This window comes from Pelophylax lessonae, assembly GCF_965119305.1.
Source record: "Pelophylax lessonae genome assembly, chromosome: 1".
NCBI lineage: Eukaryota > Metazoa > Chordata > Amphibia > Anura > Ranidae > Pelophylax > Pelophylax lessonae.
The window spans coordinates 865,579,316-865,595,993 of record NC_138768.1 but is presented as its reverse complement, the minus strand read 5'-3'; the positions used below and the strand labels follow the sequence as shown (position 1 = coordinate 865,595,993).

Below are 16,678 nucleotides of genomic sequence, written 5' to 3'. Positions count from 1 at the left end.
GAGTAAACAAGTGGAAGCCCAGTTAAAGTTACCAGCTACTAGAAGTGTAAAGACTAAACAAGTGGAAGCCCAGTTCAATGTTACTAATTAGTATTAGTTCATTGTTACCCACTACTACTAGAAACAAGGGCCACATGCAGTTCAATGCCACTGACCAACAAGTGTAGCTGAATGTCACTAATTCCTGCTAGTAGTTTACTGACTAACCAAGGCACAAGTCCAGTTCAAAGTTACTAACTGCTAGTAGTGTACGTACTAAACAAGTGGAAGACCAGTTTAATGTTACTAACTACTAGTAGTGTGCAGACTAAACAAGTGGAAGCCCAGTCAAAGTTACCAGCTACTAGAAGTGTAAAGACTAAACAAGTGGAAGCCCAGTTCAATGGTACTAACTACTAGTAGTGTACAGACTAAACAAGTGGAAGCCCAGTTCAATGGTACTAACTACTAGTAGTGTACAGACTAAACAAGTGGAAGCCCAGTTCAATGGTACTAACTACTAGTAGTGTACAGACTAAACAAGTGGAAGCCCAGTCAAAGATACCAGCTACTAGAAGTGTAAAGACTAAACAAGTGGAAGCCCAGTTCAATGTTACTAACTACTAGTAGTTCAGTGTTCCCCACTACTACTAGCAACAAGGGACAGTTTCATTTTAATGCTACTAACCACTGCTAGTATACACTAAACAAGGGATATGTGTATCTGAATGTCACTAACTCCTACTAGTAGTTTATACAATACTATACAAGGGAAGCCTAGTTTAATTTTACTAACTACTAGTAGTGTACAGACTAAACAAGCGGAAGCCCAGTTCAAATGTTACTAACTACTAGTAGTTCAGTGTTACCCACTACTACTAGCAACAAGGGACAAGTCAAGTTCAATGCTACTAACCACTGCTAGTATACACTAAACAAGGGACAATAGTAGCTGAATGCCACTAACTCCTACTAGTAGTTTACTGATTAACCAAGGCACAAGTCCAGTTCAATGTTACTGACTACTAGCAGTGCACAGACTAAACAAGTAGAATTCAGTTCAATATTACTAATTCCTACCAGCAACAAATAAGTAGTCCAGTTAAATTTGACTGCTACCAGAAATGCTTGGATTAAACAAGTTACACGCTTAATTAAATGTAACTCAGATGCTGGGAACTCAGTGGTCAGAGACTGAGAAAGCCTTGATCAGGGTCAACTTACACCCCCGCTTTACGGGGTCTGACCCTTAAAAATGAACAAAACTTTTAAAAATGACAATCTAAAAAAAAAAGCTAAAACACGATCATCTAAAGAGTAATACATGCCAAATCATTTCATAAAGCAAAGTTACCATGGTGTCCACCATGCCAGGAAGCAAAATCCCTGTGTGAAAGGCCTATGATGGAAGCTGCCAGTCCTAGACTCATGTGCCAAGTTCACCTCTGCTCTGATATTATGAGAAAGGGGGTCTCTGCTTCCATCCCAGACTTTCCACACAGGTATTCTGCTCTATGACAGGGCCTATATAAGCTTAAAAAACAAACAATATATAAACCTTAATATCACGCAGAAAGATTATATTTATTCATTTCATTAACAGTACTGAAAATATATTTTTTTCACACACATTAATAAATCAGATGTTTAAATGTAAAATATAAATCTGAGCTTCATTTATATATTAAAAAAAATCAAAATGGTGTCTTTTGTCCAAGACAAGAATAGCATGCTACGTCTTAAAAGGTCACTCCACCCAAAACCAGGACCTCTAGTTATTCCTCATTCCCAAGGGGTGGAATTTAGCTCTGCGTGGGAGTTCCCAGCTCCCCTCCCCACCCATTGGTAATAGGCTCCACCTCTCCCTGTTAGATCATTCATATTATGAAGAATTCACCAGAAGGAAAGATGCTTCATACCGCAGAAAAGCTCCAGAGAGAGAAAAGTCATGTTTTGGGCGGACTGACAGATTAAGATACTAAAATAAAGTGACTCAGTGTCTCTGATTTGTTTTTAAGTTTTTCAATAAAAAAAATATTTGGGAAGTTGGTAAGAAAGTGTAAAACTCTCTAATTCCTGTTCTTAAGAGCTTGCAGGAAGTCCGGGGAAACCTCCTCAATGGGATTCAATGAACCCCCTGCACACTATACATGGTTACATATTTTTTCAGCAAGCTTGCATAAAAAGGGAATTTTAGTACATATGTATTACATTATATGTTGAAGTTGGACAACTGTTTCAAAGTGATCCCTATTGTTCACTCGTTCTGTGTAAATCAGGGCAAAACAAGGCTATTTTCTCTCAAGGTTGAATCTCCTTCATACCCTGTTTCCCAAAAATAGGCCCTACCCCGACAATAAGACCTAGCGATATTTTTCGGGGATGGCTGCAATATAATCCCTACCCCGAAAATAAGCCCCAGATAAAGTCAATGTAAAAACATGTAAACTGTTTTGTAAAAAGATTATATAAGAGCCCATTCAGACTAGCGCGACTTGTCAGGCGACTTGTCAGCCTGACAAGTCGCGGTAGGTTGCGGTCCATTGAGTAGTACAGGACCCATTCTAATAGGAGCGACACAAGTCGCTCCGACTTAGAAAAAGGGTCCTGTACTACTTTGGGGCGACCTGGGAGTGACTTGCATAGACTTCCATTATGTGAAGTCTCTGCAAGTCTCACCGAAGTCGCGGTGCACAGCGGTGCACGCGACTTCACAGGTCGCCCCCCAAAGTCGGATTGCCTCAGTGTGAATCGGCTCTAAATGTGCAGTGTGTCTCTTTTTGTAAGTTTTTATTGTGGAAAATAGCTTATTTACCGTGCCGCTGGGTGCTCACTTGACCCCTGGAGATCTTCTCTCTTCCCTCTGTAGTGCTCGGAGTGGGGCAGTGGTTGGTGGGGATCTTGGCCCCTCCCTCTGCAGAGGGAAGAAGACCACCGGTGGGTCACGTGAGCGCCCAGCGGCGCTGTAAATAAGGTCTTTTCCACAATAAAGTTACAAAAGGAAACACACTGCGCATTATATAATCTTTTTACAAAGTGGATTACATAATTTTACAATGACTTTAACCAAGGTTTATTTTTTGGGATTACAGAATGTCATAATGCTGACTCCTGAGCTGACATGGGGGAGAGGGGGGGAGAAGACAGGGGACACAGGAACTTTTTAAAAAACATTTTATGGTTTTATTCCAAGTTTTTTTGGAACCTAGAGAGGGGTAAATGAGACAGCACAAGCACTATGCTGTCTATCATGGTCAGGATATTTTTTTTAACCGGTTGCCGACCGCCGCAAGTACATATACTGCGGCGGTCAGCCCCGGCCAGGCAAAGTGACGTACCGGTACATCACTAGCCTTTGAGCCAATAGGGGGCGAGCGCGCGCCGCCGGAGGCACACTCCCGCCCCGGCTCGTTCATGGACACCTCCGTGCACGTGACCGGCGGACCCGATGTCACTCGCGATCGTCCACAGTGAAGGGAGAAAGGCAGGCGGCTAATGTAAACAAAGCCGCCTGTCATTCTTCCCTGTGTAAAAGCACTGATCTAACAGTCCTACTATGTAGGACCGTTGATCTGTGCTGTTACACACACAGCCACATCCCTGCACAGTTAGAAGCACACCCCTAGGGACACACTTAACCCCTCCCTCTCCAATAAAGTTAACCCCTTCCCTGCCAGTGTCATTTTTACAGTAACAGTGCATATGTTTAGCACTGATTACTGTTGTAATGTCACTGATACCCCCAAAAGTGTCAAAAATGTCAGTCAAGGGTCCTATCTGTCCGCCGCAATGTCGCAGTCAAAAAAAAAAACGCAGATCGCCGCCATTACTCGTTAAAAAAAAACAACAAAAATGACAAAAATCTTTCCCTTAGTTAGTAAACGCAATAACTTTTGCGCAAACCAATCAAAATACGCTTAATGTGATTTTTTTTTTTTACCAAACATATGTAGCAGAAAATAAATTGGCCAAAAATGTTAAAATAAATTTAATTTTACATTTTTTTTGGGGAATTTCATATAAAAAAATGTGAAAAATATTGTTATTTTTGCAAAATTTACGCTCTTTTTTGTTTATAGCGCATTATCAAAAAATCGCACAGGTGATCAAATACCACCAAAAGAAAGCTCTGTTTGTGGGGAAAAAAAGGACGTCAAATTCGTTTAGGTACAGCATTGCAGGACCGCGCAATTGTCCGTTAAAGTCACGCAGTGCCGAATCGCAAAATAGGGCCTGGTCAGGAAGGGGGTAAAATCTTCCGGGGCTTAAGTGGTTAAAGTTACAACCACTTTAAGATCGTCATTGTACATATTTTAAATAAATAAGACATCCCCTGGAAATAAGTCCTAGTGTGTTTTATGTAGCCAAAATTAAAATAAGACCCGGACTTATTTTCAGGGAAACACGGAAGAATGATTTAGGCAAATACAGCATTATGACCACTAGATGGAGCTAATGATTATAATAAATACTTACTAAGATTATCAGCTCCATCTAGTGGCCAAAATAAGTTATTTTCTGTATGAAGAATAACATTCGACCTGGAAAGAAAATAGCCTGCAGGCATATTCACACAGAGCAAACAAATATACAGTTTCACAGGATAAATATTTTTTTAAATGAATACACCCCACAGTGCCAAAATGGGGTTTATTGAGTTGAAGGAGAGCTACAAAACCAAAGCCGGTCTTAGACATTAAGAGCAACTTGAAACTTTTCCAACCCAAACCAAATTATTTAAAAAGTTCTACTTCTAAAAAAAAAAAAAAAAAAAAAGTTAAAATTGCCTCTAAGCAAATGTTTAAACTTCCCAAAAAGTGGTTTCCCCGTGATGGTCAACTTAAGTAAATCCCAACCATAGCACACAAAAAGAGAAGTGAAACATCAGAAAGTGAAATGGCACAGCAGGGCTCTAATGTTTACCGGAGAGCCGGGCAAAGGAAGCAGCCATGGCTGGCTGGAATAGTGTACAGTACACCCTGGTGATTTACTAGGGAAAGGTGACCATTACATTCTCAGAGATACAGGCCAGATCCTCATCATGGATACCTCCCCTGTGCTGTAGACAGATACACATAACAAATCTATCAAATTGCAACATTTTATGAGAAGAAAACTCCTTACAATGTAACGACCTACAGAGACAGATACATATCAGTGATAGAAATCACACCCTGTGATAGCAGAGAAGGACAGAGCAGAATTATTTGTATCATTTCAGACATGGAGGCTCTAGAAGCAGTAAGCTGGCACCACATGGACACAACCATGGGATCCTTTCCTGGATCCGCTTCTGCAGCTTCAGCATTTTTTCTAGAAAAAAAACAAAAAACAAACAAAAAAACAATAGTTAGGATTTCGAAGTGCAAAGGTTGTTTGCATGCAAATATTTTTATTTTTATTTTTTTTTTCCTTTTTTTGGTTGGACCGAATGGCCTTTTTTCAACCAGACTGGCTATGTAAATATGCAGGACAAGTGTCATCCAACAGGTGAGCGGCTGCATACAACAGGGCTTAAATGGGAGGGGTTTAATGGTTTGGGGTTTGGATTGATACATTGTGACAGGTGCACTTTTATTTTAAACATACAGTCAATGATTGATGAGAGAACTGGGCAAAGTTTGGTTCGCTGGAAAAAGTTTGTGAACCCTGAACCTTGCAGCTACAGGCAATATCCCGGTATCTTTTTTTTTTTCAAGCCCTATTTATGTAAAAGCCATCCTAGTGGCTAATTAGTTGCTGGATTGCATTTACTCGCAGGGCTGCTGTTAGAAATCATAGGGCCCCGTACAGCCTATCTGGCAGCCCCCCCCCCCCCCCCCCAAAATGTCAAGACATTATTTTCACTAAAAATACACTAAAATCATTATTAGCGGACACAAACATAACAGAGAACCTGTGTGAATTAGCCCTTTTTAATTGTTTTTTCCATTTTTTAAAAGTTAAAATGTTTACAATTATTTTATTTTACAATTTTTTTATTACAATGTTTAATTGTTATTTTTAACACTTTTTTTTTTTTACAGGACAGGGAAGCCTGCAGCGCTGGGAAAGGGAGGGGGGAATGACATCCTATATAATCAAGGAGCCTGGGATCCGATCAGATGGTCCCCAGCCATCTCTATGGTCTTGGGAGGCCGGAAGTGGTGTCATGACATCACGTCCAGTTATGGCAGATATAAACATAGCTATTTTTTTGTTCTGGAAATGAGATCATTTTTTTTTTCAATCTCATGCTTTCCAAGGTAGAGGAGAGACTTAAAGACCCCGGATGTCTACATAAAGATTTTTTTTTTTTTTTCATCGCTTTCATTCATATCAGAGAAATGTAAACATCCCTTGTGATAGAACTAATGCATGACAAAAGAAAAAAAAAAGATCTCATACTTTCCAGATTTGCCTTATTTCTATCACAAGGGATGTTTACATTTATTCCGATAGGAATAACAGTAATTAAAAAAAAACTGAATAGGACAGTGTAAAAAAAAAAAAAAAAAAAAAAAAAAAAAAAATATATATATATATATATATATATATATATATATATATAAATTTAAAGTGCCCCGTCCCACCGTGCTTGTGCACAAAAGCGAATGGATACATTTGGAACGCATATGCATTGAATTATATTGTAAATATATATAAATATATATATATATATATATATATATATATATATATATATATATATATATATATATATATATATATATATATATATATATATATATACAGTATATATATATTTATATTTATAATGTTTGGAGGTTCTGAGTAATTTTCTAGCATAAAAAATTTAGATTTTTACATGTAGGAGGGAAATGTCAGAATTGGCGTGGCCTGGAATTAGCTAAAGGGCAACACTAAAAATTCACAAATGTTTTAAATAAAATGCTCTTGGGTTGCCATAAACCAGCATGTGAAGCTAAGGAGCAGTACCGTGTGATCCTTTAAAAGTGACAAGAAGGCCCCGTTCACACTGGGGCGATCCGACTTGGGAGGGCGACCTCCGAGGTCGCGGTGCGAGCAGCGCGCCGCGACCTCGGAGCGGCCGGCACGGACTTCATAACATTGAAGTCTATGGCGGTCGCCTCCAGGTCGCCCCAAAGAAGCTCCGGACCCTTTTTCTAAGTCGGAGCGACTTGTGTCGCTTCTATTAGAACGGGTCCGCAGCTTCCCTATGGAAGGCGACCTACGGCGACCTGTGAGGCGACCAGGTCGCCTCACAGGTCGCCTTAGTGTGAACGGAGACGAAGAGGCCGAGGATCTGTCATTTAGTAGAAAGCAGTAAATGATAAATCCCTGCCGGCTTCTATTTGTAAACAAACTGGCTGGGATATCTGGCCAATGACATCATCCAGGATCTCTGGCTGGTTTGTTTACAAACATCTGGCAGGCAGGGATCTGTCATTTTGTGGCAATAGTTCTACCACTGCACAAATGACAGAATTCCAGATGTCCAAATATTATTTCCAATTATTATTCCTCTGGTACAAAGACTGATGTGACTGGCTCAGTGATCTCCGTATGGGACTGCGGTATATGTCAGAGCTATATAGATGTTTAATAATAGTGTGTGACTGTGGGGGGACATTAGAGTGTAAGCTCCTCTGGTACAAAGACCGATGTGATTGGCTCAATGTTCTCTGTACGACACTGCAGTATATGTCAGAGTAAGTATATAAATGTATAATAATAATAATAATAATAATAATTGTGTTTGACTGTGGGAGGACATTAGAGTGTAAGCTCCTCTGGTACAGAGACTGGTGTGACTGGCTCAGTTTTCTCTGTACAGCACTGCGGTATATGTCAGAGATATATAAATGTATAATAATAGTGTGTGACTGTGGGGGGACATTAGAGTGTAAGCTCCTCTGGTACAGAGACTGATGTGACTGGGGGTACATTAGAGTGTAAGCTCCTCTGGTACAGAGACTGATGTGACTGGCTCAGTGATCTCTGTACAGCACTGCGGTATATGTCAGAGTTATATAAATGAGTATTGATCAGTGTAATCTCAGTTTTTGCTCCGTATTAAATCAGAGTTACTCACCATTTTTTGGTTTAGGCAGCGTATATACTTCTTCACCCAGTCTGACTCTGGGATGGCACAGAGGTGTCTGTTCTTGTGTGTAGTGAATCTAGAGGAAAGAAGACAAACAGTTATCATAAGAAACAAAGTTACATGAATACAAGTTTGTTTTTTTGGGTTTTTTAACATTAATTTGGTGCTTTCTTTCAATAATGTTTTAATGTTCTGTATATCTAAAAGCAAAATAAATAAATACATTAATGAATGAATTAAAAAAACAAAAACAAAACACACAAACCCCAATATGTGTATAATTGGTTTGTGCGAATGTTATAGTATCCACCAACTATGGTATATATACTGGAATTTACACAGCTATGATGCTATACTGGTAATGGTGCTGATCAGTGACTTAAAGTGAGACTGTGATAGTGTGGTGGGCAATCTGACACTAACTCATGCTGGCTTGGAGGTATACTAACTGACTAGGTGACACTGGCATCAATAGTAAAACCAATATAGACATCAGTGCTAATTTTGTACACTGGCACTGTTCTAGGGATACTGGCTGGGAAGGGGTTAACATCTAGGGGCAATCAAGGGGTTAAATGTGTGCCTATGTATGTGTTATGTGTACTGCTTTTTCTTTACTGTATGTCTGTCACTCTTCTGTGTCTCTGCGTTTCTATGTCCACAGCCTCTGACCATTCCTTGAATCACGTCTGCAGTCTCTGACCATCTCCATCTTTTGTAACATGTCTGCAATCTCTGACCATCTCCTGTAGTATGTCTGCAGTCTCTGACCATCTCCTGTAGTATGTCTGCAATCTCTGACCATCTCCTGTAGTATGTCTGCAGTCTCTGACCATCCCCTGTAGTATGTCTGCAGTCTATGACCATCTCCTGTAGTATGTCTGCAGTCTCTGACCATCTCCTGTAGTATGTCTGCAATCTCTGACCATCTCCTGTAGTATGTCTGCAGTCTCTGACCATCCCCTGTAGTATGTCTGCAGTCTATGACCATCTCCTGTAGTATGTCTGCAGTCTCTGACCATCTCCTGTAGCATGTCTGCAGTCTCTGACCATCTCCTGTAGTATGTCTGCAGTCTCTGACCATCTCCTGTAGTATGTCTGCAGTCTCTGACCATCTCATGTAGTATGTCTGCAATCTCTGACCATCTCCTGTAGTATGTCTGCAGTCTCTGACCATCTCATGTAGTATGTCTGCAATCTCTGACCATCTCCTGTAGTATGTCTGCAGTCTCTGACCATCCCCTGTAGTATGTCTGCAGTCTCTGACCATCTCCTGTAGTATGTCTGCAGTCTCTGACCATCTCCTGTAGTATGTCTGCAATCTCTGACCATCTCCTGTAGTATGTCTGCAGTCTCTGACCATCCCCTGTAGTATGTCTGCAGTCTCTGACCATCTCCTGTAGTATGTCTGCAGTCTCTGGCCTTCTCTTGTATCGAGCCCATAGTCTTTGACTATAACCTATTGTGTCTCTGATAATGATATTCATTGAGATTTTATATGTAGCCCTGTGGTGATGTCGGGGGCTGCAGTTGAGCCCCCATATGAAAAGTGACCCCCAATGGTCTAATCCCTAGAATTATGGAGTGAAGACTTTTATTATTTTCAGATACTTACACAATGGCGGGAATGTTGCAGCCGGATGACTCGCCCTGATGCTTGTAGCTGCTGATGATTCTGTAGGGGATCATTTTATTACTTGTTGCCAAACAGCAATCAGAGGGGTTTCTGCTAGCGGCAGACACTGGGAGAAAAGAAGAACGTAAAAATACAGGGATAAGTACAAGAACTGATGTGACTGGCTCAGTATTCTCTGTACAGCACTGCGGTATATGTCAGAGCTATATAAATGTATAATAATAATAACAGCACTTGTTATCCTACAGATTTATTATAACTGAATTCACATCAGCCTTTGCACCAGACGACCTTACACTCTAATGTTCCCCCCCCCCACAGTCACACACTATTATTATTATACACTATATTGTCAAAAGTTTTGGGACGCCTGCCTTTACAGGCACATGAACTTTAATGGTATCCGAGTCTTAGTCTGTAGGGTTCAATATTGAGTTGGCCCACCCTTTGCAGCTATAACAGCTTCAACTCTTCTGGGAAGGCTGTCCACAAGGTTTAGGAGTGTGTCTATGGGAATGTGTGACCATTCTTCCAACCACGACACTACCTGCCTGGAGTTTGCATGTTCTCCCTGTGTCTGCGTGGGTTTCCTCCGGGTACTCCGGTTCCTCCCACACTCCAAAGACATGCTGGTAGGTTAATTGGATCCTGTATAAAAAACATTGTCCCTACTGTGTATGTATGTGAGTTAGGGACCTTAGATTGTAAGCTCCTTGAGGGCAGGGACTGATGTGAATGTACAATGTATATGTAAAGCGCCACGTAAATTGACAGCGCTATATAAGTACCTGAAATAAATAATAAATAAGTGCATTTGTGAAGTCAGGCACTGATGTGGACGAGAAGGCCTGACTAGCAGTCTCCGCTCTAATTCATCACAAAGGTGTTCTATCAGGTTGAGGTCAGGACTCTGTGCAGACCAGTCAAGTTCCTCCACCCCAAACTCGCTCATCCATGTCTTTATGGACCTTGCTTTGTGCACTGGTGTGCAGTCATGTTGGAACAGGAAGGGGCCATCCCCAAACTGTTCGCACAAAGTTGGGAGCATGAAATTGTCTAAAATGTCTTGGTATGCTGATGCCTTAAGCCCAACCCATGAAAAACACCTCCACACCATAATCCCCCCTCCACCAAATGATTTGGACCAGTGGACAAAGCAAGGTCCATAAAGACATGGATGGGCAACTTTGGAGTGGAGGAACTTGACTGGCCTGCCTGACCTCAACCCCATAGAACACCTTTGGGACGAATTAGAGCAGAGACTGAGAGCCAGGCCTTCTCGTCTAACATCAGTACCTGACCTTACGAATGCGCTTCTGGAAGAATGGTCAAACATTCCCATAGACACACTCCTAAACCTTGTAGACAGCCTTCCCAGAAGAGTTGAAGCTGTTATAGCTGCAAAGGGTGGACCAACTCAATATTGAACCCTACGGACTAAGACTGGGATGCCATTAAAGTTCATGTGAGTGTAAAGGCAGGCGTCCCAATACTTTTGACAATATAGTGTATATTTATATAGCTCTGATATATACAGAAGTGCTGTACAAATAATAAGGGTGATCACGTTGTGTTTTGGAAAGAAAATACAGGAACTTGGACTGAAGAGTGAACTGATGGAAATTCTGCTACTACTAATAATGATAATAAAGATACTCCCGACAATTTCTTATCACTTAATTGCAGGAACAATATCATCAATCATTGAATAGATGAAGGCAGTTATCACGTCATACCTAAGAAACCCATTCATTTTTATCTAATCAATAACCAAACCTAATCAATAACCAAACCCGCAGTATTTTATTGACACATCCGTGGTTACATTGGCACCTCCTATACCTGTAGGTTGGGGTGCCATTCATTGGAACCACATAAAACACACGGGGGACATCTAAAAATAACATACAAACCTAAAACAATATACAGCGTATAAATAGTACCATAAGTAGTTATACATAATTGTCTTCTGGAATAGAGTAGTAATGGATACCGACCAATCAGAAATGGTTTTTCTGGTCATTCCATTTCTAAACAGCTTGGAGTCCATTTCTAATTGGCTCCTTTGGATCACTGCAGTCATCAAGAAGATTACAGACTGTGGTCCCTATCCTTCATATAGGGACCCTATATCTCCCATACTAGGGGATATTTAAACAGGAGCCAATTATCCTCCCAGCATTTCTTTGGAGTGTGGGAGGAAACCGTAGTACCCAGAGGAAACCCACACAGCCACAGGGAGAATATACAAACTCCATGCAGATAGGGCCCTGCTGGGTTTTTAATTGAGCAAACTATGGCTGCAAGGCAGGTGTGTTAACCACTTAGAAACCATGCTGACCATATTATGGTTTATTAAATATATTGTTATATTATATTATATTATAATATATTATATTAAATATATTATTTTTTTACATACTGTAAAGTTATAAGAAATTGTTATGTTATATTAGTTATATTATACAATTACTATGTCACATCATAGTATGTTTATTATCTATTCGGCTGGGCTTATATCGACACGAATCCAATAAGTCAACAGAGAGAAAAGCAGTAAATAAATATTATTATTATAAAATATAATAAGCTATGTTATATCAATTTTTTTTATATGTTTGTTAATATCATTACTGCATTTAGTGATCAGAATTTTTCAGAAGTATAATTAATATTACTGTTATCATTATTATACATATGTAGTTATTTTACATATTTTTTTTTCCATTATTTTGTTAAAATTGTTGCTGCAGTTAGTGATCTGAAATTTTCAGAAGTATAATTCCTATTCCTATTATCATTATTATATATGTGGTTATTTTATATAATTTAAAAAAAATATATTTTGTTGATATCGTTATTGCAGTTAGTGATCAGAAATTTTCAGAAGTATAATTATTACCGTTATCATTAATATAAATATAGTTATTGTATATCATTTTTTTTATTATTTTATTGAAATCCTTATTGCAGTTAGTGATCAGAAATGTTCAGAAGAATAATTATTATTACTGTTATGGTTTTTATAAATGTAGTTATTTTATATCATTTTTAAAAGTATTTTATTGAAATCCTTATTGCAGTTAGTGATCAGAATTTTTCAGAAGTGTAATTATTATTACTGTTATCATTTATGATATATGTAGTTATTTTATATTGTTTTTTTTTTTATTATTTTGTTGATATTGTTACTACAGTTAGTGATCAGAAATTTTCAGAAGTATAATTATTACTGTTATCATTAATATATATGTAGTTATTGTATATCATTTTTTTTTAATTATTCTGTTGATATCGTTACTGCAGTTAGTGATCAGAAATGTTCAGAAGAATAATTATTATTACTGTTATGGTTTTTATATGATATATGTAGTTATTTTATATTGTTTTTTTTTTTTATTTTGTTGATATTGTTACTACAGTTAGTGCAGAAATTTTCAGAAATATAAATATTTTTACTATTATCATTATTATATATGTGGTTATTTTACATCATTTTCTAAAAAAATATTTTGTTGATATTGTTACTGCAGTCAGTGATCAGAAATTTTCAGAAGTATACTTATTATTACTGTTATCATTTATGATATACCGGTATGTATTTATTTTATATAATTTTTTTCTAAATTATTTTGTTGATATCGTTACTACAGTTAGTGATCAGAAATTTTCAGAAGTATAAATATTTTTACTATTATTATTATTATTATATATGTGTATATTTTACATAATTTTCTAAAAAAATATTTTGTTGATATTGTTACTGCAGTCAGTGATCAGAAATTTTCAGAAATATACTTATTATTACTGTTATCATTTATGATATATGTAGTTATTTTATATAATTTTTTAAAATTATTTTGTTGATATCGTTACTACAGTTAGTGATCAGAAATTTTGAGTAGTATAATCATTATTACTATTATCATTATTAAATATGTAGTTATTTTATATCACTTTTTAAAAAAATATTTTGTTGATATCGTTATTGCAGTCAGTGATCAGAAATTTTCAGAAGTATACTTATTATTACTGCTATCATTAGTTATTTTATATAATTTTTTAAAATTATTTTGTTGATATCGTTACTACAGTTAGTGATCAGAAATTTTGAGTAGTATAATCATTATTACTATTATCATTATTAAATATGTAGTTATTTTATATCACTTTTTAAAAAAATATTTTGTTGATATCGTTATTGCAGTCAGTGATCAGAAATCTTCAGTAGTATAATTATTATTACTATTATCATTATTAAATATGTGGTTATTTTATATCACTTTTTTTTAAATTATTTTGTTGATATCGTTATTGCAGTCAGTGATCAAAAAATTCCAGAAGTATAATTATTATTACTGTTATCATTTATGATATAGGTAGTTGTTTTATCTAATTGTTTTGTTTTTTTTTATTATTATTTTGTTAATATTGTTACTGCAGTTAGTGATCAGAAATTTTCAGAAGTATAATTATTATTACTATTTTCATTATTATATAAGTGGTTACTTTAAATATATTTTTTTTAATAATTTTGTTGATATCGTTATTGCAGTCAGTGATCAGAAATGTTAAAAATTATAATTATTATTACTGTTATCATTATTATATATGTAGTTATGTTATAACATTTTTTTTTTTTTTATTATTATTATTTTGTCGATATTGTTACTGCAGTTAATGATAAGACATTTTCAAAAGTAGCATTATGTTATATCATTTATATGTTATAATATAACAATATGTTATATTTTTTTATTATATATTATATTATATTACATTGTATTCTGGCATATTATAATATTCTATGCTATATTACGCTACAATATATTGCTTACCCTGACAGACGTAGAGTACGGCCCCGATGATGAGGACGGTGAAGATCTTGTAGCGCAGGGTATCCATGATGATTGGCGGTGGAGGATGCGGACGCGGTGGAGGATGCGGACTCGGTGGAGGATGCGGACTCGGTGTAGCACAGCTGTGATAAGTGTCTATCACACTCTGTGTATCACTCTCTCAGCCTCTCTCAGTCTCTCCCAGCCTGCTCTGATCTCCTCCCGTCTCTAAGCTGCTCTATTTATTGACCTGGGAGAAGTTTCATTTTCATTTCTGGAAATCTTCCCCTCCCACTCCATGGGGGGAACATTGACAAAAATCCCCCTGGCCCCCTGCATTTACTATCAGGAGGAAGGAGCAAAGCACAGGCTTCAGAAATCCCCCCCGGCCATTTATTTTATCATTTGTATTTTTTTTTTTTTTTACTATTCTAGATTTATTACTGTGACTCATCTTCCTTCATGCTCAGCATCAATTCTCGGAGAATTCAAGCAGAATGTCACCATGCATCCAGCTAGAGACTGATGAGGGTCTTCCTGGGTTGGAGTATCTGCTGAGTATCGATTCCAATAGGATGGAGGATACTATCTGTGAGTGCGTGGGCTCACATGAGATCCAGTCCAATCCTCAATGTTGGATGAGTTGGTGCAACCCCACTAATAGAACAATCCTGTAGAATCTTTTCTATGGTGGCCACACATGGAGAGACTTTGTATACAATCATGTTTTCAATTATCTAACCCAACCTTTCTCAACCTTTTTCAACACAGAGGAACCCTTGAAATAATTTTTAGGTCTCAGGGAACCCCTGCTAAAAATGACTATAATTACAACTCATGATACATAAGTGTGGTGGTCGGTGGGATGAACGCTTCTTACACTTGTGGGAAGAATTATCTTCTTACAGATCAGTGGCAGCTGGTGCTCAAAATTGGGGGGGGGTGCAAAAAGAAAAATGTAATAGGTATTGATTTGCGGCAAATAACGCATCAATGCAGTGACCAGCTTGCATGCCCCCATCAATGCAGTGACCAGCTTGCATTGATAATAATAGGACAATCCTAAAGAATCTTTTCTACGGAATTATTGATTTGCGGCAAAAAAACGGATCAATGCAGTGACCAGCTTGCATGCCCCCATCAATGCAGTGACCAGCTTGCATGCCCCCATCAATGCAGTGACCAGCTTGCATGCCCCCATCAAGGCAGTGACCAGCTTGTATGCCCCCATTAATGCAGTGACCAGCTTGCATGCCCCCATCAATGCAGTGACCAGCTTGCATGCCCCCATCAATGCAGTGACCAGCTTGCATGCCCCCATCAATGCAGTGACCAGCTTGTATGCCCCCATTAATGCAGTGACCAGCTTGCATGCCCCCATCAATGCAGTGACCAGCTTGCATGCCCCCATCAATGCAGTGACCAGCTTGCATTGATAATAATAGGACAATCCTAAAGAATCTTTTCTACGGAATTATTGATTTGCGGCAAAAAACGGATCAATGCAGTGACCAGCTTGCATGCCCCCATCAATGCAGTGACCAGCTTGCATGCCCCCATCAATGCAGTGACCAGCTTGTATGCCCTCATTAATGCAGTGACCAGCTTGCATGCCCCCATCAATGCAGTGACCAGCTTGCCGTGCCCCCATCAATGCAGTGACCAGCTTGCATGCCCCCATCAATGCAGTGACCAGCTTGCATGCCCCCATCAATGCAGTGACCAGTTTGTATGCCCCCATTAATGCAGTGACCAGCTTGCATGCCCCCATCAATGCAGTGACCAGCTTGCATGCCCCCATCAATGCAGTGACCAGCTTGCATGCCCCCATCAATGCAGTGACCAGCTTGCATGCCCCCATCAATGCAGTGACCAGCTTGTATGCCCCCATTAATGCAGTGACCAACTTGTATGCCCCCATTAATGCAGTGACCAGCTTGCATGCCCCCATCAATGCAGTGACCAGCTTGCCGTGCCCCCATCAATGCAGTGACCAGCTTGCATGCCCCCATCAATGCAGTGACCAGCTTGCATGCCCCCATCAATGCAGTGACCAGCTTGCATGCCCCCATCAATGCAGTGACCAGCTTGCATGCCCCCATCAATGCAGTGACCAGCTTGCATGCCCCCATCAATGCTGGGGGCATTGAGTAAATA

The 16,678-nt window shown here is 38.6% G+C and overlaps 2 protein-coding genes across 2 annotated transcripts in view; one reads left to right on the top strand and one right to left on the bottom strand.

The window, feature by feature from the left end:
* LOC309550265 (eotaxin-like) overlaps positions 1-16,678 on the top strand; it is a gene marked incomplete at its 3' end in the record, with an annotated part of 902,909 nt that overhangs the window by 594,881 nt on the left and 291,350 nt on the right. The gene's annotated exons all lie outside the window — the stretch shown is intronic.
* LOC309568855 (C-C motif chemokine 5-like) lies at positions 4,779-14,710 on the bottom strand. Its single transcript, XM_082274640.1, has 4 exons — positions 14,522-14,710; positions 9,663-9,789; positions 8,036-8,123; positions 4,779-5,292 (listed from the first exon to the last, which is right to left on the bottom strand). The coding sequence occupies exons 1-4, from the start codon at positions 14,586-14,588 to the stop codon at positions 5,281-5,283; spliced, it is 294 nt and encodes a 97-aa protein (XP_082130766.1). The 5' UTR covers positions 14,589-14,710; the 3' UTR covers positions 4,779-5,280.

What these genes read in the sequence shown, in the direction of transcription:
- LOC309568855 (XM_082274640.1), bottom strand. Translation starts at nt 14,588, where the DNA reads ATGGATACCCTGCGCTACAAGATCTTCACCGTCCTCATCATCGGGGCC. An exon ending in CGTACTCTACGTCTGTCAGG is followed by an intron (nt 9,790 to 14,521) that starts GTAAGCAATATA and finishes CTTTTCTCCCAG; the next exon opens with TGTCTGCCGCTAGCAGAAAC. An exon ending in TGCAACATTCCCGCCATTGT is followed by an intron (nt 8,124 to 9,662) that starts GTAAGTATCTGA and finishes TCTTTCCTCTAG; the next exon opens with ATTCACTACACACAAGAACA.